The sequence below is a fragment of the Lemur catta genome, chromosome 21 (genome assembly GCF_020740605.2).
Source record: "Lemur catta isolate mLemCat1 chromosome 21, mLemCat1.pri, whole genome shotgun sequence".
NCBI lineage: Eukaryota > Metazoa > Chordata > Mammalia > Primates > Lemuridae > Lemur > Lemur catta.
This window is the reverse complement of record NC_059148.1, coordinates 18,015,475-18,043,232: the sequence shown is the minus strand read 5'-3', so window position 1 is coordinate 18,043,232 and position 27,758 is coordinate 18,015,475. Positions and strand designations below refer to the sequence as shown.

General features: G+C 41.6%; 1 protein-coding gene across 1 annotated transcript in view; it reads left to right on the top strand.

Moving 5' to 3' along the window:
- MYO1H (myosin IH) overlaps positions 1-27,758 on the top strand; it is a 90,335-nt gene that overhangs the window by 28,619 nt on the left and 33,958 nt on the right. The window contains exons 3-7 of the mRNA XM_045534717.1: positions 18,427-18,588; positions 20,922-21,037; positions 22,521-22,719; positions 23,604-23,684; positions 25,948-26,127. Of these exons, the coding sequence (XP_045390673.1) occupies positions 18,427-18,588; positions 20,922-21,037; positions 22,521-22,719; positions 23,604-23,684; positions 25,948-26,127 (738 nt within the window). The remainder of the gene's footprint in view (positions 1-18,426; positions 18,589-20,921; positions 21,038-22,520; positions 22,720-23,603; positions 23,685-25,947; positions 26,128-27,758) is intronic.

Here is a 27,758-nt window from a genome sequence, read left to right as displayed (position 1 = left end):
GACCACAGTTTGAGGACTAATAGGTATGGGCCTGCGAGACCCTCATAGGAATGACTTAGGGTGCCTGTAAAACGTGCAGATTCCAGGCCTATCCTCTGTGTATTTTCTACGAGTCACCAGGAAATTTTCCTACATGCTAATGTTTGAGAACCACAGCCTTAAAGTAATTTCTAAATGTGCCACAAGTCACAGCCATTTTCACCCAAGTGTTAGTTAAAAACATCCATTTTTGAACGGTAAATAATTAAAAAGCCATGTTGAAAGTTGTCTAGTGTGTAAAGTCTATTAATTTCCTCATTAACCCAAAGGGACTTGGAGTGGGATTTTTTTAAAAAAATTTTTGCATTTTTTGACCCAAAGAGGTTTAATTGTCCATATCCAAATTCTGCTGATGGTTTGCAAAGCTCCCAGACTGTGAAATTTCTTTTGTTCTAGGGAAATGTCCTGAGGATGGCAGGAAGATTCCCCTTAAGGCAAGAAAATCTCTCTTGTACAAGTTGGTCTATAAACTCTGTTGGGTAAACAGCTTCAAGGAACTTCCATGGACTTCAGAGAAGGTTAAATCGTGATGAAAATAGCTATCCTCCATTTAAAACTGCTATAAACTTCCAAAGATCTTTTTTCCCCCCTAACATTTATTATGAGGAAGTAGCGTGAGAAGACTAGGCCTTACATTCAATGTTTCTTAACGCTCTATTTATGATGGAAAATATAGCCATGTAACTGCAGATTTTTTTTCCCTTCCACCTGTAACTCCCCATGGACCAATTAAAATGCCATGAACTGCTCTCGTGTTTACTAGGAGACGATCTAATCCCTAAGGTAATTTGGAAGCATCATTCTGTTTGCTGATATTCATAATTATACTCGTTCAGTGGTGATTAAGAGGCTGCCACTGGATTATAAAACACCAACAGTTAATCCTTCAGCTGCAGAGCTGTCAGTGTTGAGTAAATCAGATACATAAAAGCTTGCAATATTATAATTCTATTATCACTTAAGTTTGATCCTTGTCAGTTTCCTAGCTAAGATCCCTTGAATCAAAACGTCACATCATGCTTTCTCTCTTGATGTATATTTGGCTTAAATTTTAGCAGCCACTGAGTACTATGATTCAGAATCAGGGACAGCAGCTTTCGAGGGGCTTCCCTGCGAGTTAGTCCCAATGAACAGATGATTCGAGAACCTGCTTGCCTGCTCTTGGCAGTGTTAATTTTTGGTTTGCGTTTGGCAAGCCGGGAAGCAACAGTGAGTCAGGAAAGGTGACGTCTCAACTGTGGTTTTAAATGACGTTATTTTTCAACGTTGTTAGGTTCTTCGAAAGTAGAGCTGCGAGGAATAAAGATCTTAATCTAGAAGTATCCTAACTCCAAGCTTGAGGGAGGTATTATAAACCATTGAACATTTATTTGAAAAGGGTTATATTTGAAATTCTACTTTGTTTCTCTTGGTCTGTGCAGTTTTAAAATACCATTGATTGGGAAATCTGGTTTCTAAGCAAAAGAGAAATGTGTGCCAAACAGGACCTAGAGCAGGTGTTGGCAGACTTTTTCTGTAAAGGGTCAGATAATAAATATTTTAGGCTTTGTGGGTCATACAGCCCCTGTGTCCACTACTTATCTCTGCTGTAGCACGAAAGTAGCCACAGACGTACATAAATAAGTGTGGCTGTATTCCAATAAAACTTGATTGAGGGACCCTGAAATTTGAATTTCATATAATTTTCTTATGCCATGAAATATTATTATTCTCTCTTTTTTTTTTTTCCAGCCATTTAAAAATGTAAAAGCTACTCTGATCTCCAGGGCCATTCAAAAACAGGCAGTGGGCTAGATCTGGCCTGCCGTTTGCTAATCCTTAACCCAGAATTATACCAAAACTGCTTTTGTTTTTAGAATCTCCTTGAGCACTGGCTGAGCTTCCACGACTGGCTTCAGTATGAATTTTGCTTTTTACTTTCGCACCCACTGATCCTATCTAGCATGTTCTTGCTGTTTGACTCCATGGCCAGAGGCAGTTTTCAGTAATACGTCATAATAATCAGAATTGGGTTTCACGTGCAAACATCAGGATTGCTATAGTAGGAAAAATAATAATACCGTGATGGGAGTCATTTTTGAGAGTCTATCAGAGCGGACTCCTCTTTCTGCTCACTGGTTTCTGATCAATGCTTTCTGGAAGCATCACTAGGGGGTGTGTACGCTGCAGTGTGCAGAGTAGAAATGATACCAGAAGTGTCTGAGGTCTGTACATATTCTTATATGATTAGAGACCTCAGATAATCTGGCAGGGCTTTCAAGAATTCCACCCCCCCACACACACACACACAACTTTTGGGAAGGGTCTTGTGATGTTAAACTATTTTACCCCGTGGAGAAGCTTTTAAAAAGTGGCTCTAAGAGAAGTATTTCCCAACCTCTCCTATGGATAGGCTTTTGGGGTCTTTGGGTATACATTTTGAGTAAAATTTTTAAATGTGAGCATTAAGACAATATACATGCAGCCCATCAAGAGCTGGCATGTGGTCCCTTGCTGCTGGAGCAAATGCTTCGGACTATTGTGATGAAAGATGGTGTTCAGTGTCTGTGCCCGGGAGATGGCCTTCCGCGACAGGAGGGCGGGAGGTGGCCGGGGAGCTGTCCTGCTGGCTAACTAACCCAACTGTGGGCCGGATCTCTGGCCTCAACCCAGACATCTGAGCGCCTCATAGCTCGTAGGGAACCCGACAGGCGATTGTATTATGAAAGCTGACATGCTGAATGGACCCTTTTTAACGATATTCTTTACCTGTCTCTTTGTGTTAAAGTGGGAACTCGCAAAGTAGCAGAAGAGAGAGGCGACCGAGGCGGGAGGGAGATGGCAGGTGGAATGAAATATCGGGCGGTTTCATGTGCGGGGCTGATGTAGCCGGCGTAACAAGAAAGGGTTGCACAGAACAAATCTCTATTGTTCCCTGTCATCTTTAAATGAGTGTCAAAGTAGGCAGGGGGGCTTTGACCGTTAACCGCACAATTTAGCCGGCCTGTTGTGTCCTGCGGGCCCCACCTCCTTGGAGTTTCTCAGATTAGAAAAGAAGGCCCCAGCCCCTTATAAATGGGCCATCTCTTGTTCTTTGTGTGCCGACTGCCCAGTGTGAAATCCGCAGTGACGTTAAATGTTTTCTAATGAATAATTACTGAAAAGAAATGGAGGGCTATATGTGTAATGGATTGTAGCGCATTAAAATGTTTTATTTTGCGCACAAAAATGTTGTCCTTCACAAGCACCATGATTGTTGCAAAAAGGCCTTTGTGCCGGACCTGTTTCAATGGATTATCTGCAAGCGTTTCCATCCCAAATGGGAATCAAAGGGCGCCTTGGCAAACGAATGTTTTTCAAGATGGCAGCCATGAAACACAGTTCGTATTTAAAAGTTGCGGGTTTTAAAGGAATGTTTGAACTCGGGAGATTTTCTCACTTACTTTACCCCCTTTTGATTTGGGAAAGTGGAGCAGCTCCCCCCCCCCCCCCCACACCTCTATCCTGTTCCGGAGGCCAGGGACGATCAGTCTTTACAAGACTCTTGGAGCCTATTTCTTGGAAACAAACAAGAGGTCCCAGGAGTGGGTGGTTCACACTTTCTCTTGGCTACACTTCTTCCCCCCGCCCCCAGATGTATGTGGATAAATATGAGACTGCAGAGATTTTCAAATGTCATCTTGTTATGAACTTATTAAGAAATTTCCAATGGGTTTTACTAGGGGAAACTATTGGGATTTGAGTGGCTGTTCAACATCTCTCTAAGTGCTGAGACCTTTGAGTTTGTGTACCAGCTCTAATCGGTTTCTGACAAAATTAATGGGAGTTTCTGGTGCTTCTTGGATCGGTGTGGAGATGTGAACTGTGGGGTTTCGGTGCTGTTTTGTTGCCAATTGGACAAACACCATAGCCAGGGTCCAGCCCGCCTTTGTCTCTCTTCTGTCTCTTTCTTTCTCCAACTTCACTAATAATGTTGGACAGGCTGAAGGCAAGAATAGCTGTGGCTTTCTGATGATTGGAGGCTGAACTTTTGTGAAACGTATCGTTTGCTAACTCCTCGGTTATCTGCCTTTGTGGGGCAGGGGGAGAAGACAGCAGGTGTATTTATCCCCTGGAAAAAGTCTCCTTGGTCCTCATGGAGGCTGTGTGAACCGGAGCTGAAAAATCTACAGTCTTGCTCCTTCTCCGTGAGAGTAATCCAATGGAAGTACTGTACGAAGAAAAAAAAAAACAGCTAAACATTTCTCGTCTGTGAATGAGAGACATCAGCAGAAATAGGTCTTGCTTGCAAGACTGTGCCTGAAATCCTTGTCGGTTTTTAAGCTTTAGATGTGGGACAACCACCAGGATTCTGTGTTAGTGGAGAAATAGAAACTGTTATCTACATTTTTTGAAGCTGTAACAGAGTATTGACATATTTTCCTTCCCAACATATGAACTCAACTGCTGTCAGTTAAGTCATTCTCTTTTGGTTTTGCTGTGTACCTGCTATCTGCCTGAGTCTAATGGATTTTCCAAATAAAATAAGGCTTCTTACTTACCTGACTTCCCCAACTACAGTTTTATAAAAAAATAAGGAAAAATGAAAGTGTGGACTTTCTCACAGGGACTGATGTCCTGCATTCTTTTCTTTGAGCGAAAACACCATGGAATTATGATGTGATTTTTTAAAAGGCTTTTTATTGTGGGATATAACCCATATACTGAAAAATGCATAAAATAAATGTACAGCTTCAGGAATTATTATAAAGCATATACCTATGTAACAACCATCTGGGTCACAACAGAATGTTCTAGCACCCAGAAATGCCCCATGTGCCTCTTCCATTCAATTCCCTTCATATCCACTAAAGATAACCGTTATTTGGACTTTTATGACTTGTTTTTGAATCATTTAAGCATTTACCGAAAAAAAAAAAGTCTTTTTAAAAAAAATCAGACTAGTTTCACAAGGTGAAAGCATCTAGATGCTTCTGACTGGTTCAGAGATGAGCATAGTTATGCCTTAATGTGTATCAGGAAAAATAGCGAGCAAACCCAATGCTGCACTGTGCAGACACTATTCCTTAGAACAAGACGAAAGGAGCCCGATGTAGCTAATGCTGTATCAATGCAAAGAAAACAATCAAGTCAATAATAGAAAGGGTAAGATTTGGACAAAGCAAAAATTGCAGCTAAAACATGGAGCCAGGAAAATCATTAATAATTGTTTTTAGACTGGGGCAAATTGCTTTCTGTTTAAGTTTGGAAAGAAAAAGCAGACATCCAATAGTATTTATTACTCAGCCACCCAAAGGCTTAGTAATTCTGTCAACAAAAATCAGAGCATTTACCCATAAATGACAAGTCACCAAATAATTATTGGGGAGCATTGACATGAGCTGTGTGTCCTTAGTTATTTTTTTGGAGACAGGTGGGACTCTGCTGACCATGAGGATTATTGAAAGCACATACCCCTGTATTCAACTTTATTGTTTTACAATTTGAGCTCTAGTTGGAGCCAAGAGATAATCTCTTTTTTTTTTCTTCTGAATTTAAATTTTATTATTGAAAATTCTGTCCACTACGTTCTGTTTTGTAGAGGAGGGAAAAGGTAATATCATTTCCTCACCCATTGCAAGGTTCATGACTGAGATACCTTTAACGAAAGACGCATTAACAAGAGAAAAGTGTACAAATGTATTGAGTGTAAGTTTTACGTTCCATGGGGGCCTTCAGAAATGAGGATACAAACAAGAAAAACTGTGTATTTTTATGCTTAGTTTTGATGAAGAGTGGACAGCTGCATAGACGTATGATTGGACAAAAGTGGGTTTGATCTAATGGTAATAAACCTGGGGCAATGTAGCAAGGCCTGTTTGTTCAGATTCTTCTTGGTGTTTCTGTGTCCTCAGAGATGAGACCATTGCTTTCCTCTAGGTATAGGGAACACCACTCTGGAATGAGGATCTCATGACCTACTTTCAGGAGAAGATCAGCTAGGTTTTATGGAGAATGTTTTCTAGTTTCTATTGCCTGCTTCTGCTGTTTTCTGAAATGCCAAAGTGTCATATTTTGGCGTAGCATGTCTGGAACCCCATCCTTTCTATTGGTTGCAATTAACAGAAACAACCTAAGACGCCAAAAAAATGAATCACGTATTTCTTTTCTCTTGACCTTAGATGCAGGGAGTGAAGATGGAGAGTCCCCGGTTCACAGCACATTGTCATTTTGGTCTTTGCAAAGCCTCTCTCCTGATTCGTCTTGCTTCTTTGATCTCATTCCTAGTCACTTTCCCCATTAGGGATTCTCTCCCTCACCCAGTGCACTTGCTATACATGCTTTAACATGCCTATATCCATGTGCACCATGTAGCTTTGTTTTGCATGTGCGTTAGTTGCATGCTGGTTAAATGATAAATTTGTTTCTTTTGCCTTCGTAATGCATTTAATATCTTTCCTCGATGCTGTGAGTACATTTCGTTTGTCACTCCTGACAAAGGCAGAGTATTCCCTGGGGTGCATCTCCCGTGCTTACCTAGCCGCTAGTGGTAGACACTGAATTTGCCTCCAAACCAAGGCAAACCATCTTCCTTTTTCATGCCCCTGCAATGGAGTTCTCAGATCCTGGAGGGAGGAGTCCAGAAGTCTGAGCTGTGTTCTCTGCCTTCCTCCGGGCTACAGAAGCAGGAACATCTTGTTGGACGGTCCCACCTGCAAGATAATGCACCTCTAGGGGAAGTCAGAGGAGGAGGGATGGAGCTAGGAGAGCAAAAACAGATATCTAGCACTGCAACAGGAAAAAAATAAAAATACTCTCAGAATCAGTGTATGAGAAGTCAGGGGGGAGGACAGACAGTCACTAATGGGAACAGTGTGACAACCTGGTACCTGTACATCCTGCCTCATGTCCTGTCTGTCCCTAAGCATACAGATGCATACATATGCGTATATATTTAGTAGTCATAGTGTACATATACATTCGCATTCTGCTGTTCTCCTGTAAAAGAGAAAAAACATTGACTACACAATCTTCATAGGCATTACTGTTATCCATCTTATATTCTTGTAAATTTAATATAAATCACTATTTTAGATAATGCCATAAAAACAAATAATTTTTGTAATTGTTTGAAATATGTCTTTAGTAGAAATCCCAAGGAATGGCATTCTGGGACCAAATGGTATCATCATGTTTAATTCCTTACGTATGACAATGTTGTCTTTCAAAGGGATAATCAAAATCTACAACGCTCCTTGCAGTGTGTGTGGGTTGCAATTTCACCTCAAGCTCACCAGAATTGTGTATTATTCTTTCCCTTCCTTGTCATTTTATGGTAATACCACGGTACTGTTGTCGATTTCATTTGCGTACATTTGGTCGTTACTGATGTTGAGCATTGGGAGGTAATCTTCGGCCAGGATGCCAGCAACTGAACTGACAGCATCGAAATACCCAGCCCAGCACAAGCCAAGTCCAATGTTGCGAAACTGAAAATACTTCCCAGGCAGAGGGTGGTATCCAGGCAAAACCGAAGCAGATCAAGCTTCTGTTTAGAAGAATGGCTTTGGATTTTCCTCTCGGTCCCTTTCTTCCATCTGGTACTTTTGCCCTCGGGCACTCACAGCCTCCGTGGAGGTGCTGAGCTTGGAGGTGGGTGAGGCTCCAGGAGTCCAGCCGTGGCTTTGAATTCTGTCTCCCTCACTTGCACCTGTGGACCTGGGATGGTTAAGCCTCAGCTTTCTCTTTTGAAAAGTAGAGATAGCACCCATTCCACGGGGGGTTGGGAAGATTAAATGAGACAATCAGCCTAAGCAAGACCACAGTCCCAACGCCACTCGCAGGATGCATTTGTGCTGCACCAGCCCTCACGGGAGGGGGACCAGAAGCTTCTGTGAGCACCCCGCCACCCGGACCACCCACACCTGCCTTCCCTGGAACTTCTCGGGCTTTTTCCTTTTCAATTTGCTTCCTTTCTTTTTGCCAAAATTTCCTAAACCAGTGTCCTGTCAACTTTTGTCTAAGTACCACTGTGTAGCCCAAAGCAAAGGGATCAGGGCTAGGGGGCGGGTGGGAATTTTTAGCCAATACTATAGTTTGTGCAAGATAGGGGAAGGCTTGGAGGAGTTGGGGGTCTCTCAGTACCCCTCAAATCTAACCACCTGGAAATCCTTGAAACAGCTCTAGAACTAGCCTGAGACCATTGTAGCCATGGGTTTTATTTCATGGGTTATCTAGGATGAGCAAACCTACAGAATATGTGCCTCCTTCTGAACTTCCAGAACGATCTCCTTGCCAAGGAACTGGAAGCTCCTTATGTAGGACAAATCAATGACTCTCCTTAACATGCCGATAAGCCTACTTATAAATTCAAAGCAACAAAGTGCAATACTGAGCAATGAAACGAATATAGACAAAACACGTGCATTTGATATGTAAGAAGCCAAACAGAGCAGGGGTGAGCAGGATGGGCAGGGGTGATAGATGTGGGTTGAGTCCCAGCTTTGCCTCTTACCGGCTACACAAACTTTGTCACTTCTCCTTATCCTTACTACAGGTTGGGAGCATCCCACACCCAAAAATCTGAAATCCAAAATGCTCCCAAATCTGAAACTTTTTGAATGGTCATGTGATGCTCAAAGGACACTCTCATTGGAGCATTTTGGATTTCAAATTTTCAGATTTGGGATGCTTAGCTGGGAAGTATAATGTCAATATTCCAAAATCTGAAACACTTCTGGTTCCAAGCATTTCAGATAAGGGGTACTCAACCTTATCTGATATGAGGTATCTTATAAAATATTGTAAAATTATACTATATAAAGTATATATCATAATTTAATTTTTTTTTTTGAGACAGAGTGTCACTCTGTTGCCCAGGCTAGAGTGCCGTGGCATCAGCCTAGCTCATAGCAACCTGAAACTCCTGGGCTCAAGCAATCCTCCTGCCTCAGCCTCCCGAGTAGCTGGGACTACAGGCATGTGCCACCATGCCTGGCTAATTTTTATATATATATTTTTAGTTGTCCATATAATTTCTTTCTATTTTTAGTAGAAACGGGGTCTTGCTCTTGCTCAGGCTGGTCTCGAACTCCTGAGCTCAAACAATCCACCCGCCTTGGCCTCCCAGAGTGCTAGGATTACAGGCGTGAGCCACCACGCCCGACCTTAATATAATTTGATATTTAGTCACTGTTCAAATTTTCAAGATCACATCAAAAATTTTAAAATAGACGTTTTGCTTGAATCAGGATCCACATAAGATCCATACATTGTGATTATTGATAACTCTTATCTCTTTTTTTAATAATAAATAACAGCTCTATTGAGAGATAATTCACATGCCATATAATTCACTATTTAAAGTGTACAATTCAATGGTCTTTAGCATATTCACAGAGTTGTGCAATGATCGCCACATCATGGACATGCTTCCATTTCTTTTGGGTATATACCTGAGGGTAGAACTGCTGGGTCATAGGTAACTCTGCTTAACCTTTGGAGGCGCCACCAGATTATTTTCCCAAGTGGATGCACCATTTTCTATTTCTACCAGCAATGGGTAAGAGTTCCAATTTTTCTACTTTCTCACCAACACTTGTCATTATCTGAGTTTGTTATTGAAGTCAAGTCATCTTAGTGGGTATGAAATAGAATCTGTCTCACTGTGGCATTTTCTTCTTTCATCTTTTTTAAAATATAGCTTCCTTTGCAGTTTTCTTCTACAAATGTTGAGGAAACTAGGTGGTTTGTCCTGTAGCATTTCCCAGTCTGAATTTAGGTGATTGTGTACTGCAGCATTATTTAAAGTGTCTTTCGTTCCTTATTGTCTTTTGTACCGCAAGTTGGATCTAGACCTGTGCTCCCTAAGCACTAGTCACTAGCCACGTATGGCTATTTAAATTTAAATGAATTAAAATTAAATAAAATAAAATTTTCAGTTCCTCGGTCTCAGTCATCATATTTCAAGTGTTCAGAGCTCACATGTGGCTAGTGGCTCCTGTATTGGACGGCAAAGCTATAGAACATTTCCATCATGTCGGGAGGTTATACTGGACAGCATTGGCTTAAGGGTTTGGTCAGATTCAGCTTTGTATGAGTTAAATCCTTTGAAATTTGAGGTTTGCTTTATCGCTCCGGGTAATGTCAATTTTTGCAAAGGTTCCACGTGCTTTTGAACTAAAATGTGTATTTTCCAGTTGTTGAGTGCAATGTTCCACATGTGTTAGTTAATTGTGTTGTTTAGATTTTCTGCACCCTACTGAGTTTTTGCCATTGTTTGCAGTTTCTTCTGTCAGAGAGAGGCTAGTTAAGATCCCTTGCTATGGGACTATTTGAATAAACTACCATACAGTAAGTACAAATAGTGGAGTACTTTGCAATTCTAAAAAGTAAGGAGGAATGTCTCTCTAAAGAACTCAAAAGTGATTTCCAGAATAGATTTCCCAGTGAGAAGACAAGGTGAAAAAATAGCATGGAGAGTTTGCAAACATTTGCCTAAGAAAGGAGGGAGATAAATCTATGCGTGTATTTGCTTATATTTTAAAAAGAAACCATGTTAACATTTTAAAAATCGTTATTTACAGGAGAAGGAAGGAAACAAGGTAGAAGGGACAAGAATAGAAGCTAGTTCTTTGAATATGCCTTGTTTTATTCTTTGGAGCCCTTAAATATTTTACATAACTATAAAACAGAATTAAATTTAAAAGTCAATTCCCCCAAAAAGAATAAAATGAAAAAAATAAACTTAAATGTGTATGTTTGCGGGTATAGACACATAGAGGTCAACTGTTTCAAGGGAATCTAAAAACACAGTAATGTGTCTATACAACTGCAATGAGGTATACCCTGAAGATTAAGAATTCAAAAAATTTTAAACCATTTTCAGTAATTATGTTGGTCATAGTATTGGTATTGTTATTTTGAGACTATTGTGTGTGTATCATGAATAAAGCCAATGAAAAATTGCTTATGTCATTGAACTGGAATTTTTGGATGGGAGAAAGAAGAGATATGAGAAAAATAAGATTAGGTACAAACCCCTTAGTTCTGTATTAAATTGAGAATCACAATAAACTCATGATATATTTTATTTAAAAATACTTTCTTGCACTCTATTGAAAAGGCCTAGAAACAATGACCAGCCCAGTGGCAATGAGCACCCCTAGTGTGTGATTGTGGTATCTGCTGTCCTCCTGCCGAAAGAATCCAGAGCTGATTCATTGGAGAAACCGCAGACTCAAAGTCTGGGTTGAAAATATCTAAGATAGGTCTGAAACAACTTGGCATCCCGATAAGCAAAGAACCTATTAAAGACTATTAAAGCCACATCAAAAGGACGTAAGCGCCTGCTTAATAGGTTCCCATGGGCCAAAAAATGGGATAAATTGAGCATCATTAAGGATAATTGTCATGGAATGAACCACATCAAATACATTTAAGCCCATGGATTTTTAATGATATTAAAAACTCATTGTTACCTTTGGAAGATGCTGTGGAACCAACTCATTTTTCTGAAAACTGGCAAATTAAGCATTTATCCTGCCTTTCCTTTACAAACCCTAGCACAGAGCAACCAAATGGTTAATAAGGGAAGTTTCTCTTTATAGAAAGGTCCTAGCTAATAAATGAAGAAGGAATGATAGAACTGGAATATAATTATTTTGCAAACTCCTAAAAAAATGTAAATTTAGATCACATATGGTGGCTCATGTCTGTAATCCTAGCACTTTGGGAGACCAAGGCAGGATGATCACTTGAGCCCAGGAGTTTGATGTTACAGTGAGCTATGATGCCACTGTACTCCAGCCTAGGTGACAGAATGAGACCTTGTCTTTTAAAAAAAGGAGAAAAATAGGGAAATGTGGATTAAGGCAGTGTGCACCAGAGAGCATTCACATCCTGAAAGGGCAGTCAGCCCTCATGTGTCTCCTGCTAAAAGTACACAACGCTGCCTATGAAGTCTTTTTGCCAGAACAAATCAGCCTTGGATCTGATCGGGCCTCTAAATCAAATGACCACTTTGCAGGCAACGCAGGAGAAAGAAGAACTTGTTAAATGAGCCCATAAGAATGCAATCAACAAAATCCAGTATGTGGGAAATTCTATAGGACAAATTGCCCAGTTTCCTCCACAAATAAATGGCAAGAAAGGAAGGGAGTTGGAACCTATAGAACAAGAGACTTGAGAGACACATTGGCTAAATGCAATGTGTGGATCTTGTTTTGATCCTGATTTGAGTAAACCAACGGTAAATGATATCATGTCAGATCATTAGAGGAATTTGAACATTGGCTGGGTATGATAATGTTGAGGAATTATTGTAATGTTCTTTATGTATGATAATTGTGATTAAATATAGCTATATCTATGTGCATATACAATTTTAAAGAGTTCTTTTTTTTTTTGAGACAGAGTCTCACTCTATTGCCCAGTCTAGAGTGCTGTGGCGTCAGCCTAGCTCACAGCAACCTCAAACTCCTGGGCTCAAGCGATCCTCCTGCCTCAGCCTCCCAAGTAGCTAGGACTACAGGCGTGTGCCACCATGCCCGGCTAATTTTTTGTATATATATTTTTAATTGTCCATATAACTTCTTTCTATCTTTTTTAGTACAGACGGGGTCTCGCTCTTGCTCAGGCTGATCTCACACTCCTGAGCTCCAACGATCCACCTGCCTCGGCCTCCCAGAGTGCTAGGATTACAGGCGTGAGCCACCGCGCCCGGCCTAGAGAGTTCTTATCTTTGAGAGATACATACTGAAATATTTATAGATAAAAGTGATAGGATGTTTGTGATTTTCCTCGAAATAATCTAGCATGGGGGAGCAGTAGAACAGAGCTGAAATGGGAGAGGCCACACATTCCTATCTGTAGCAGCTAGGTAATGGGTACATTGGGTTTGTTGTATTTTTGTTAGTTTTGTGTATGAAAATTTTTCATAATAAAATATTTAACTGTATATATTTACGGGAAAAATATATTTAAACGAAAAGATAAAGTAAAAAATAGTACTGGTGGTACACAGATAATGTCATAAATGTAAAGAAAGTACTCAAATGACAATGCCTTGGGGACAAAGATCCAGGGTCCATGCAGCAGTTTGCAAACTGTCCTCTGCCCCAGGGGCTCCCCAGACCCCCTCCCACATTTCCATAGTGCAACCCAGTGACACTCTCACCCCCTACTTCAATTAGAAGGGCTCTGCTTCTCTCAATTTTATATTTTGAGGTTTCTTACAACATTTCTCTTGAACAAAGGATTCTGAAGCTTCAAATGAAATTCAAAAACTACAGCTCCAGGACTTATTATCCACCTACCCTCTTCTCCCCTTAAAAAAAAAAATACCCCCTTCTCTTCTTCTAGAGCTTTAGGGTTTCTATTCTTCCAGAGCTTTAGGCTAGTAGTCAAAATAGTTGGCTGAATTTGACATGCAAGAACTGTGGCTCACATTCAAACTACTGTCCTCCCAATGGAAATGTTCTGTTCTGCATCTGTATTAGTCAGGATAAGCAGCCTTCAGCTATCATAACAGCCCCCCAAACTGAGAAGTTTACCATAACAAGAATTTATTTCTTGTTTAGACAAAGACTACTGTGGGTCTCAATGACTCTTCAGGACATCTCTCTTCCATGTGATGTCTCAGGTATCCAGGCTGTTTTGATTTTGCGACTCATCTATTCAGCAAGAGAAAATCTCAGTCATGACAGCATTGAAAGAGTCCTAATAACCCACTGGAAGGGTCTGGCACAAATGTCACTTCTACTTACAACCAGTTGGCCAGAAGTAGTCAAGTGATTCCCCCTAACTGCAAGTGGGCTCGCCCGTGGAATAACTGGCAGGCATTTCTGTCTCTCCCATAGCATCTCACCATCTTTACACACGCTGTGCCCTCCCTGTCGTCCCCTGCCCCTGGGCCAATACTGGGTCAAGCACTAGATTATGTAGAAGATGATGGGGTCAGATCATCACTGGGTATATGATACTTCCAAAATAATGACCCTGGTGGGAGCATCTGCTCGAATCCCTTGCCTTTGGATAAGTGACATGGCTAAACCATGCAAGACAAAGAGTGGCTTGCTTTAGTTTTTAATATCTGCTGCAGAGGTACTAAACTAGTGTCTCACAAGGCTAAATTTGCACCACAAGACTTCACACAGAATTCCAAATTTCTGACTTGTCTTAAATAATATAACAGAAAGGTTTGACAACAAAGGTCCTGTATTCATGGCTGGTGTCAGCCAGGCAGTAGCTACACACCTTAGATGGCCATTCTAACCCAGTTGCCGTCACCTGACAGCCTTGAGCCAGTCACTGTCCCTGCTGGGACCTGTGATCTCTGCTCCATTTATTACTCCAAAGACGGAGTTTTTTTGCTTAGGCGTAACTTAATTTGATGTAATTTAATTTTCTTAGGTATAATTGAATCTCTCTTTAGTTTCCTCCCTCTTATTTCATAATTTCTGGATTTAATATTCTCTTCTGGATACATCTCTTGATTGTCTTTTTGGTCAAGGATGAACCACTGCAATTTCTTGATTACCTTTCTTTTCTGTCCCGATATTTGTCCTTTTGATCATCCACGTTAATCTCATTGGGAGACTCTAGTTTTCCCATGCCCTTTAAAAGATATCTGGAAATGAGTTAGATAAAAGGAATCCAGGCATTAGAACTGAAATGTTGCGACTCACAAAACTCTGGTCTGAAGCAGATGGAGTGGGCTTTGACCTTTGCAAGTTAAAAATCATTGTCATGTTTCTTAATCTATGAGGTTTTGCCAAATCTCTTTGGGCTGCAAGTCACATGCGCTCCTGGGCTGGCTGCAGACTCATTCTCAGAAGCACAGCACCCTCTCATGCCAAGGACCAGGCTGAGAGAGAAGCTTAGTTCATCTCCACATCGTCCACCTGCAGTAGTATTTCCGGGTGCAGCTCCAGACGTTATCTCAGACCCCAGCCCACCCCCCAATGTAATAGGCGCTCATTGACTATGAATCAGATTTTTGCCTTTACTGTGTTCCCATTTCTAATAATCATATTATTAACACTAACAATGAGAGAAGCAAGTACACACAAAACTTACATTGTGCCTGGCACGGTTCCACGTGTTTTGCGCGGTTCTGCTCAAACCAACGACCCTGTGAGGTAGGTACCATGATTATTGCATTTTAAAGAGATGAAACAGACATTTGGAACTTGGAGAGATTACGAGACTCTCCCAAGGTTGTACCGCCAGGAAGAGACAGAGATGAGATTTGAACCTGGACAGGCTCATGCTCCAAAGTCCTTGTGCTAATCATTATGCTATATTGCTTCTCTTATTAAAAAAAAAAACCCAAACTTTAAAATAAGACTATTTGTAATCACGAAAATATCGTTTGATCTAAATGCATTGTTTTCAACCTTAGGTTGCTGATGAGCCTTTTAGCCTCATTTGACTAGTGTAGGGAGACATCTGGTGGCCATTCTGTTTTTTTAACTTTTTATTATGGAAAATTTCAAATTCATACAAAGTAAACAGGATAGTATAAGAGACATCCCTCTGAAGAGAAGTTGATGAATGGGTACAAATATATTGACTTCATAGACAAAATAAGACGTAGTGTTTGATAGATCAGTAGGATGACTATAGTTTACAGTAATCTATTGTATATTTCAAAATAGCTAGAAGGGAAGAATTTGGTTCTAATATAAAGAAAAGACAAATATTTAAGGTGATGAATATCTCAAGTACACTGATTTGCTCTTTACAAATTATATGAATGTTTACATGTACCCCAAAATGATGTACATCCATTATGCATTGATAATAAATACATAAATAAATAAATCCTCCATACCCACCACCTAGCTTCAACAACTAACATTTTGCCATTCTGTTTTCCTTTATACTTCCAGCCACTCTCCATCCCTTTCCCACTCAATTATTTTTTATGATTCTTTTTTTAAAAATAAAACGCACGTGGGGTGAAATACACATGATTTTAACAACTTGTCTTGACAAACAGATACACCCGTGTAACTCACAGCCCTATCAAGATATAGAATGTTTCCCTCACTCCAAAAATGTCCTTTTCCTGACAACTACCCAACCAGGCAACAATTGTTCTGATTTTTCACTGTGGATTAGTTTTGCTTGTCCTAGAATGCCACATAAATGGAATCGTACAGGATGTACTCTTTTGTGTCTGGGTTCTTTCACTCTGCATAATGTCCGCAAGAGTCATCCATGCTCTTGCACGCACCCATTATTTCTCTTTTACGGCTGTGCTCATTCTATTGTACAGATGTACCCCAGCCATTCTGCAGTTGATGGCTATTTGGATTGTTTCCAGTTTGGGGCTATTCTGAATAAAGTTGAGCATGCGTTGAATTTCATGTTCACGTCTTTGGGTGGACATATGTTTACATCTCTCTTGTGTAAATACTGAGGAATGGCATTGCTCGATCAAAGGATAAAAGGCATGGTTAACTTCATTAGAAACTGCCAGATCTTTCCCCAAAGTGATTGGATCCCTTGTCATTCCTCCTAGAAATGTGAGAGAATTCTGTCCACTCCACATCTTCACCGGTGTTTGGGGTTGTCAGTATTTTTCATTTTAATTATTCTGGTCGTGCCTTGTGGTTTTATAATAATTTCCGTTTCTCTGATGACTAATGATGTTGAGAGATTTTCTATGTGTGTCTTGACCATTTGTCTGTCTTCCTTTGTGAAGTGTCTATTCAAGTCTCTGGCCCAATTATTATTGGAGTTTTCTTTGTATTATTGGGCTGTAGGTGCCTTTTATTTCCGATACAGATTCTTTGTAGCTATATATTTTATGAGCATTTTCCTCCAGTCTGTGCTTCATCTATTCATTTTCTTAACAGTGTCTTCTGATAAGAAGTTTTGTACTTGATGGAGTCTAGTTTCTTATTTTTTTTCCTTTTATCATTATGTCTTTCTGTGTCCTGTCTAAGAAATCTTTGCCTTCCTCTGGTTACAAAGATAATCCCTTGCTTTCTTCCAAGTAGCTTTACAGATTTTACATTTACATTTAGGTCTAAGATCCACCTTGAGTTTAAAATATACATGTATATGTATATGTAGCATAAGGTAGGGATTGAAATACAGTTTTTTTCCTTATGGTTATCTGGTTGTTCCTGAACCATTGGTTGAAAATATTTTCCATTTCTTCACTGAATTGTTGTAGTACCTTTGCCAAAAATCGATTGATCCACAGTCTGGATTGCTTAAAGTTAAGAAGTGTGAGTCCTCTAGCTGTGTGTTTCTTTTGCAAGGTTTTTTTTTTTTTTTTGGCTATTCTAAGATCTCTGCATATCCATATGTGCTAGTTGTGTTCAATGCATGTCCTCTCAGATCTGAATTCACCCTGCCGCACCTGCTGTGCAGCGAACCGGACTTCTTAGCATTTCTCCTTGAAGTGAGCACGGTATTAATTTTTGTCACTAGAGGGCGCTAGAGTAAGAACTCTTCCTGCTTCCCTTAGCTATGTTTTGCTTTTTCTTGTTTTTCTGGCTGTACAGTCCGGGGCACAGTGATCCATGGGTGGGACATGCCCTAACTGTGTACCCAGAACACAGTCCCTCGGTGACCTCACAGCTCTGACCGCGGGCCCGGTGACCATTTTGCGACACAGATCATTTTGCAATCACACACTCCAGGCCACTCCAGAAGCACAATTGCCATCTGGCCTCAGCTTGCCTGAGCCCTGGAGGGTTGATTCTCTCCACGGCCCCTGTCCCAGCAGTGCCTGTGCCCGGTGACCATGAAACAGCTCTGGCCCTAGAAACCCGTGAGATTCTCTGCCCCCCAGTGAGCTGCGACCACACCTTCTCCAGGGAGCTCTAAAGCCCAGCCTTGGGGAGGGACACCCAAGTTTGTCCTTCCTCAAATACTCCTCCGTAACAAGAAATTCCCTTTCTGACCCAAACTCCTCATCACTCACCTTGGAATTACGCAGAGTTTAGACAATTAACACTTATTGAGTGCATAGTAGTCAGGAAAGTGAGCTCTGAGTCAAGGCTGTGTAGTTTCATATTCTGGCTCTGCCCTTTGGCAGATCTTGGGCACTGTTTATAACATCCCTGTGCCTCAGTTTCCTTATCTGTAGTATGGGTATGATAATAATGCTTACTTCAGAGAGTCAGCATCCGGATTAAATGAGATAATAAAAGTCAAGCATTTGAAATAGTACCAGATACAATAAATGCTCGGTTCCTGCTAGCTGCTGTTGCTTTATTATCATATATGCTTTCATTTTTATCATCTTGTATCCCTAACCGGATTGTAAACTCTGAATGAAGACAGCATCATTTAAGCCTGACTCTCTACTGTCCCAAGGTTTAGCATTTTGTTATTTCCACGCGCATTAGACGTGTGGTAGATGTTACCGAATAAATGAGCTGCTAAGGAATGTTCTGTTTCCCGTAGAAAGAAGAAGTGAGGAGGAAGCACATTCGTCTGCACATGGAGGGGACGCTGACTGCCCGGGACAAGGTCGGGGTGCAGGATTTTGTGCTGTTGGACGCGTACACCAGCGAATCCGCTTTTGTGGACAACCTTCGCAAGCGTTTCAGCGAGAACCTCATATACGTAACTTGACCCATTTCTCAACTGTTTTCCTGGAGTGGTCGTTCCCTTCCTGCCTTCGCAGCCTTGATGACTGTGCACAGTGTCAGTCTATTCGGTTAGCCTTTAAAGGGAGGTGGCAAGGGACCGCTATCAGGTGTAATTTTGATCCTTTGTGCTAAGGCTTTTGTGGCTTCCAGAGACAGAGACCCAACTTCAACTGGCCTAAACCACAAAAAAGGGGATCGGTTGACATATGTAACTTCAGTCCAGGAATAGATTTAGGTTTCTGGGTGATGTCTTGAGGACTCTTTCTGTTTCTCTCTGCTCTGCTTTCCCTTCTCAGGCAGCCTCTTTGCAGGGTGACGAGATGGCTGCCCCGAGATCCAGGCTGACGTTTCATCAGCTTGGTGTTGCTACTGGGAAGTGAGCAGGTCTAGTAAATATCCCAGTGCTGACGTTGCTCGGCTCTGATTGGCCCATCATGGGGGGTGTGCCTATCTCAGAACCAATCCCCATGGCCAGAAATGAGGACTCTTCTGATTGGCCAGGCTGGGTTCCCAGGCCTGCCCCTGGGGGTGATTGCGCTGTGGACTGAGAGTTGGGGAAGAGTGTTCCTCCAAGGACTCTAGGGGAAGAAGGGGAGAGTTGCCAAGCTGGCACAAATAAGAGAGATCCGCCAACTACATCCCATAAATCTTTGCCAAACACTTCTCAGGTTGATCTTGTTGCCTCTAATAGTAGCCAGTTTTTACTAAAGTGTCCATTTATCACCACACCCTGATTTGATTGGTCAATTTTCAGTTGTATCCTCTAGGGTAAACTTCTAGCGTCTCTGTGTGTGTCACGGGTGTTATGAAAATTACTCATTTTTTTTTTTTTGAGATTGTATTTGCTCTGCTAAGACTAAATTAGGCAATCAGAAGCAGTTTAAAAATATTTGGCATATAGTTATTTTATTTGTAATGGTGACTGTGTCTTAACTTACATGTTGAAACCAAGGTTACCAGAAGAAATAAACAGGGTGTTTCTTAGAGTTTATATCCTGCAGCCTAACTTTCAGAATTATCACCCTTAATTGTAGAAATAGAAAAAACATTAAACTAATTTTCTGTGTGAACAAAGGAGAAATAGCATGGTATGGAGAAGTACAGATGGAATGATAACATCCTCAGGATTAAGTGAAATGTTTCTGATTGGAACTGATAAATTTCAGAAACTATCTTCCACCCTGGAAGACCAGATTTCTCCTGATTGAAGCAATGCAGAATTTTAATCAAAATACTCTTCTCTGTTCCAGTTTCTCTGATTTTTGTCCTGGAAATTGGAAACATTAGTGAGAACGATATTAGCATAATCTTAAAACAGGCTTTAGTGTGTCCTGTATTTGAAACAACAAACTCAGAATCTGAAAATACCAGATGTATTTCCAAAGGGGCCCAAATATTTATTTTTGCTATATGAGAGCTTGGAGCCCTCTGTGTATTCATAATTATACTCCAGGAAGTCTTAGGTTAGTGATTATATTACAAATATGAGTACTTGAAACACTTGAACACGAATAGATTGTAACGTTGAAATCTAGGGAAATATTTGCCAGTAGTGGGAGTATTTTGCCCAGTTTTCGAAGGCTGGTAGGTATACTCACCCTGCTGTCACTCAGTGGCCAGAGAGACCTTTGTCAAACATAAATCAGATCACCGTGCTCCTCTCTTAAAACCATCCATTCGTGTCCCAGTTCAGGGCAGGTGTTTCATTTCAGTAGGGGGAGGACAGTGTCTCTGCCATTGTTGCATTTGGAATAAAACCCCATTTTCTTGCGGCCGCCCCCGGGGGCCTGTGTGATCTGAACCTGCTTCCTCTTGGCCATCGTCCCTTACCGTTCTCCATTCTTCCCTCACTCACAGCTTCGGCCACACTGGCCTCCCGTGCAGCCAGCCCGTCACACTTGGCCAAGTCTCAGATGTCCTCTCCTTTTAAAGAAGCCTTCCCTGTGCCCGCTAGCTAACATGGCCCGCCTTAGTCAACGGCGCCCTCATTACCCTACGTACCCCTTTCTTAACACTGCCTCTCCCTGAAGCTGTCTTGATTCTTTGGTGGTTTGTCTTCCCTCCCCCTGTCCCCTGTGGAAGCTCCCAGCACAGCCTGATTCATCATGTTACAGCCTCAGCGCTGAATGAATGCAGGGGGATCATAGTGTGTTTTTTATTTATTTGTTTGTTTATTTATTTATTTTTATTTCACAATATTGAAGGGGTACAAAGGTTTAGGTTACATGTACTGCCTTGGCCCCACCCAAGTCAGAGCTTCTTTTGCACCCTGGAATCCCTCACTTGTGCTTTGGTCCATGTCCCTAGACATACATTGGGACCCTCCTTGTGTCCGTGAATCCATACCAGGAGCTGGGAATCTACACCGTGAGCCAGATGGAACTTTATCAAGGGGTCAATTTCTTTGAACTGCCACCACATGTGTAAGTACCATCCACGGGGTCATCAGTATTTTTCTATTTTTTTTCCCCCTTCCTTTCTATTTTTCTTTTTCCCACCTCCTCTCCCTCCTTCCCAGGGTGCATCCACCCATCCATCCATCCAAATCTTTTGATGCATGTTCATGAGGTTCTGAACTTAAGCTCTTGCCTTCTCGTGAAATGTCTTTCAGAGCAGTAGAAAACTATAGGTCTTATGGAATCTCAGCTTAACTATGACAAGAGGTGGAACCTTTGTGTCACTGAGGCGAAGTATGGCTAGAGAGGTGTCTTCTCTGGGAAAGGGGTCGCTATAGTGCCATCTACTGGTGCCTGAGTACCATGGCAGCCCCTGAGACCACCCATGATGGAAACTTACCAGGGCTACAGAAGCTTAAGATGAGCAATTTCCTGCCCAGTCTACGTGACTCAAGCTTTGCTGAATTTCCCAGTTCTCCTCCTTGGTTGACTTCTGGGCTAAGACATGGCTTCTCCCTTCGTCTTGGTGACTTAGCTATTCTACTTCCTAAGACATTTATAAACCTTTCTGCATCATCATGGTATTTTGAAAGCTGAAATAGCTTTCAAACTCTGCCACATGCTAAGATTATACTCTTGGGAGACTTTCATGCTTTTGTTTCTGATCTTGGAGATGAAGCCCTTATAATAATTTTATTAATACCTTTTGTCCTAAAGATATCCAGAAGTTTTTTAATCTCTTTGGTTTCCTACCACTGATTCTTAGTACTCTAGGTTTTGAAGGAAAGAGAAAACATGAGATCATATTATATTTATTGAATTATTTGATATTTAGACAAAATGTCATTTCCACCTACAGTTAATGGAATGTCTCTTGGGGGTGTAATTTAGTATCTGGCTTATTCTTAGAAGAAATGTTGATGGATTTTAAAAAATAAATGTTGTAAATTTTGAAAAATATTTTTATTGCTGCTCAAATTCTTCACTTGAACTCTTCTACTATTTGAGTTTTTATATCTAGTGCACTTTATATTTGATCAGTCAGTGGGTCATGGTAGGGTTTGATACCTGTCTGAGCCCAGTGTCCTTGTACCACAGTCTAGATGTGGCTTCCTAGAGGTGGGGTGTTTTGTCCTTCTCTGGTGGGTGTCAGAGCCAAGGGAAGTAGCATTAAAACCAATTTGTGGCCAAGTGTGGTGGCTCACACCTGTAATCCTAGCACTTTGGGAGGCCAAGGCAGGAGGATTGCTTGAGGCCAGGAGTTCAAGACCAGCCTGAGCAAAAGTTAGACCTCATCTCTACAAAAAATAGAAAAATTAGCTGGGCATAGTGGCACACACCTGTAGTCCCAGCTACTCAGGAGGCTGAGGTAGGAGGATCGCTTGAGCCCAGGAGTTTGGGGTTGCAGTGAGCTATGATGATGCCACTGCACTCTAACCTGGGCGACAGAGTGAGACCCTGTCTCAGAAAAAAAATTTTTTTTTTTGTTTCTTTGTGGCTCCTTCTCCAGCTATGCCATAGCCGACAACGCTTACCGCATGATGTGCTCTGAACTAAGTAACCACTTCATCCTCATTTCTGGAGAGAGCGGGGCAGGGAAAACGGAGGCCTCCAAGAAGATTCTCCAGTATTTTGCCGTGACCTGCCCAATGACCCAGTCACTACAAATAGCCCGTGACAGACTGCTGCTCTCCAATCCAGTGCTGGAGGTAAGCCGTCTCTGAGGACCAATAGCGGGCAGTTCCAGGGAGGGTCACTAGGTAAGAAGAATCCCCTGCCTGGGCGTGTCAGTCAAAATGGGCAGGTCACTGTTAAGAAGAGGGGTCTCACTGAGAGTGTCATGTTAAGGGTGTGACCTGGAAGTAAGTCTGGAAGGCTTGGATACTAATTCCAGCATGGCCAAGCACCAGCAAGCTTCAGCAAGTCCCTCCAAATCCCAGAGCCTGTTTTCCCATCTGTAGAATGGGTCTGCTCATAGTCCCTGCTTCTTAAGAGGTTTTGAAGATTAAATGAAATGAATGCACAAAAGGCACACCCGCAGAATTAGTGAGCACTAAAATACCACTTTATTATTTTTTAAGATTTTTCTTATGATCAAAATCATTTTGGTTACTATTATTTCTACTATTACAATTCACTGATTTGCTGGCCAATACTGAACAAGTTGTTTTCTCCTGTGTTTTTGTGGCCCTTTCTATAAAAGATGTTTGTGTTTGAAGAACTTTTCCCAGTCGACCCTTTGAGCTAAACAATTTGACATAAGAAGGGGTCTGGTAGTGGGTGCTGTCAGCTGTGCCTTCTAGAACAGCAAGGGCCTGGGGTCCTACGGACCTCTCCCGGGGCCATGTCTAATACATTCCTAGATTGGATTCTAGGGAGAAGATATTTTTCCCTTCTTTTCCCTGGGTTCAAATTTAGCATTTGGCACTAAATTCTCTGTAGTTAGTGATTCCTTCTGAGAAGATAAACTATGGCTTTCCTCCCTGGCTCCTCCCTCTCTCCTCCATTTGCATAGTAAGGATGTAATTTGGAGTCAGAAATTTGACGAGCATGATGAGCTTAAATGACAGTGAATGACCCTTTGTATTCCAAGGCTTTTGGAAATGCCAAAACACTCCGGAATGACAACTCCAGCAGATTTGGAAAATACATGGACATACAGTTTGACTTTCAGGTACACTGAAGTTCCTACTACTGGTTCACGGGGTCCCTTCTTTCGCCAGTGATGGAATCCAACCCAAGGCCTCTTAAGGAAGGAAGGGCACGTATTGGCTCAACAGTTAAAAAAATCCAGGGTTAGTACTAGTTGGGCAAAAATTAAAAAGTCTGATGATACCAGATGTTGAGGAAGATACGGATCGTTAGGAATTCTTACACATTGCTGGTGGGGTGTACCTTGGTGGAACCCATTTGGAAAATGGTAGGTTCCAGCAATGTTGATGGTACTATTCTGTGAAGTTGAAATCACGTAACCTAAGGTGCAGCACTTCCACTCCCAGAGATACCCCTGTAGATGTGTAAGCAGGTCCACAACAGAACTGCTCGTGATGGTAAAAATAGCGAACACACCAACAAATCAGCAGAGAACTCAATGTCCCTCAATAGGAGAATGACTAGTTAAATTGTGGCATGTTCACAGATGAGGTGCTATACCACAGTGAGACCAAATGAACTACAGCAACACCTAACGTGGATGAGTGGGTCTTGGGAATATACCGCGTGCCAGTGTGATACCATTTTTAGAAAGCTTGAAAACAAGTCACGAGTAAACAGTGTATTGTTTAGGCATGCCTACTTAAGTGGCAGGAGTTGGCAAACTTTTTCGGATAGGGCCAGAGAGCAAATATTTTAGGCTTTGTGGGCCATACAGCCGTACAATTGCAACTACTCAACTCTGCTGTTGTGCATGCAAGCAGCCACAGAGGATATGTAAATGAATGAGTGTAGTTGCGTTGTACACAGAACTTAAATGGGGCTAATGCAAGTGGGAAGGGTAGACAAACTTCTCAAGGGCGTATGTGGTAAAGTGACAGACCGGAAGGCAATAGGTATCTGAGCATTGAGTGCAGTGACGAGGACAGATGAGGCTCAGCGTTTCCCAGAGGCTGGTATGTGGACCTCCGGAGGAGCATAAATAGACTTGGAAAGAAATGTAACCACTGTGTATACTTTAAAGCCTTTTATTCAAGTTCAACATGTACTGAAAAGGCCATGAAACATAAGGACAGGCCAATGAATTTTTACATACATATTCACCTGGGTAGGCACTACTCAGATCGAGATATAGAAACTTCTAGCATCCAGAGGTTTTTCTGTCCTTCCCCAACACTGTCCCCCTTCCCCTGGCCCACTGTTCTGACCTTTATAATCCTAGATTTGTTTTGCTGGTCATTGAACTTCATATAAATGGAACGATATAGAATGTTCTATTTTGTGTCTGGCTTCTTTCCAGCAACATTGTATCTGTGAGGTTCATCCATGCCGTTGCATGTAGCATTTGTGCATTTTTTGATTCTCTGACTACATCACAATTTATTTGTTCTCCTGTTGATGGACATTTGGGTTGTTTGCAATTTGGGACTATCAGAACATGCTGGGTTATGCCTTTTCATAGATACAAGTGCTAGTATATGTTGGGTATAGACCCAGAAGTGGCATTGTTGGGTTCTTACTAGCAATGTTAGGGTAAAGAAGGACAGTTCTGGTTGCTGCCCACCCTTGCCAACATGTGTATCGTTAGTCCTTTTAGTTTTAGAAATTCTGGTGGGGTAGAGTGGTTTTTCACTGTGATTTAAGTTTGTATGAATATCTCCCTGATAATTAATGAAGTTTTGTTTCTTGGCCACTTAAAGGTCTTCTTTTTCATTGAAGTCTTTTGTCTATTTTTAATTGGCTTGTCTGTTTTTTTCTTATGGATTTGCAAGACTTCTATATATGTTCTGGAATAAAAATCCCTTATTGGATATATTAAAAATAATAATTAAACAGTGTGATACTGACACAAGGATAGATAACACAGCCAATGGACTAGAATAGAGTCCAGAAAGACCCCCACGTATACAGTCACCTGACATATGACAGAAACACCACTGAGATTCAGTAGGGTTGAGACTGTCTTTCCAATAAATAAATGGTGCTGGTCAAATGGATACCAATATAAAGACCTTTGACCTCACTCCATATATACAATTAAATAATGATGGATCGTAGTCCTAATTGGTAAAACAATCATGCTTCTAGACAAAAACATAGAAAATATCTTCATGACCTTGGCGTAGGCAAACATCTTTTTAAACAGAACCCGGAAAACACTAATCAGAGCAGATTGGTAGATTGGACTCCGTTGAAATTAAGCACTTCTGTTCATCAGAAGCTACTGGGAAGAGAGCGGTGGCTTGGTTGTTTGTCATTGCTGCATGTTTTGTTCTGTTTTGAAGGGCGTTCCCGTGGGTGGGCACATCATCAGTTACTTGATAGAAAAGTCCCGAGTCGTCTATCAAAACCAGGGGGAGCGGAATTTCCACATCTTCTACCAGCTGCTGGCGGGCGGCGAAGAGGAACGTCTTGCTCACCTGGGACTCGGGCGAGACCCCCAGCTGTATAAATACCTCTCACAGGTGGGCGGGGTCAGCACCTGGCTTGGGTGACCCTTTGGAGGAGGGAATCAGGGCCGTTTGTGGGGGCTGCAATAGGATGTTCGAGAACTTTCTGTTACCATCCTGGGATGTATCCTATCAGCTGATTTCATAACTCTTCCCACGAGCCAGCTAATCCATCTCCTCGTGGCTGTATCATCTTGGCAAAGTGACCAATGCCCTGGCTGAGACTAGAATCACTCAGGGAGCCCCCTAAAACCACAAATGCCTGGGCCCTGCCCGCCAGGGATTCAGATTTAGTTGGTCTAGGCTGAGACGCGAGCATCAGAGTTGTTTTAAATGGTCTTCTAGTGATTCAATGCACAGCCAAGGTGAGAACTGCTGGTCTACATGTGAATTAATAGACACTGTCTGTCCGTCTATGTTCATAACCTATGCTACCTCATTTTGCTTTCAAACTACTTTTGAAAAAACCCTTTCCCACCTTCCTGCCTCCCATCTTGAGAACTGTTAGCTGCCAATGAACACATCACCTTAGCAGAAACGGTTCAGGCCATTCCATTTCTATAAGCAGCGTCTAGTGTTAGAAAATTGACTGTCAGAGTTTAACTTTGCAGCGTTGGTTTTTCTGCACCCTCCACTAGGGTTCTAGAATGCCCAGATTGTGTGGTTCTTATCAATATTTGATGTCACTAGCACCTTTTTGGCCCCCAAGATTTTTTTTTTATTTTTCTATTCTCACTGGATCTGGCTTTGAGCTCTGGTCACCTTGCATAGCCCAGGTTGGGAGGTCGTTCGAGAGAGAGAGAGAACAAGGTCTTCTAAAGTGAATCTCATAAAAGGGGGCCAACTCTTCCTAGAAATGGTGGAAGAAAAGAAGGCTTGACTGAAGCTGACTTTGAAAAATGAAGCTAAATCATGAAGATAAAATAATCTCAAAAAAATTTTTTAATAAAAAGTCTCATAATCTCATTTTATTGATTGATTGAGACAGAGTCTCGCTCTGTTGCCCAGGCTATAGTTCCGTGGCGTCATCATAGCTCGCTGCAACCTCAACCTCCTGGGCTCAAGCAATCCTCCTACCTCAGCCTCCCGAGTAGCTGGGACTACAGGCACGTGCCACCATGCCCGGCTAATTTTTTCTATTTTTAGTAGAGACAAGGTCTCACTCTTGCTCAAGCTGGTCTTGAACTCCGGACCTCAATCAATCCTCCCAACTCAGCCTCCCAGAGTGCTAGGATTACAGGCATGAACCACCTCGCCCAGCCATTATCTCATTTTATACTTAACAAACTCTGAATTAATTCTTAGAACAAAGAATAAATCAAATTTTATTTTTTACTTTTTGAGGGCCTTAAGTTTTCCAACAAAGCTGTATGGTCACATCATGTTTAAATTATCACAGCATGATCAGAGAGGGTCGATTTGCAAAAATATTTGAGGGTTTCTTTCATTTTCCCAAGGATATCGCTAACCCTTTGATAATCCAATCAGTCTCTTTTGGAATATGTCATGTCTTTTTTTTTCTTTTTTTTTTTATCGAGAGAGGGTCTTGCTCTGTTGCCCAGGCTAGGGTGTAGTGACATGATCATAGCTCACTGCAGCCTCAAACTCCTAGGCTCACGTGACGTGTCTTTATTTGTTTGTGTGTG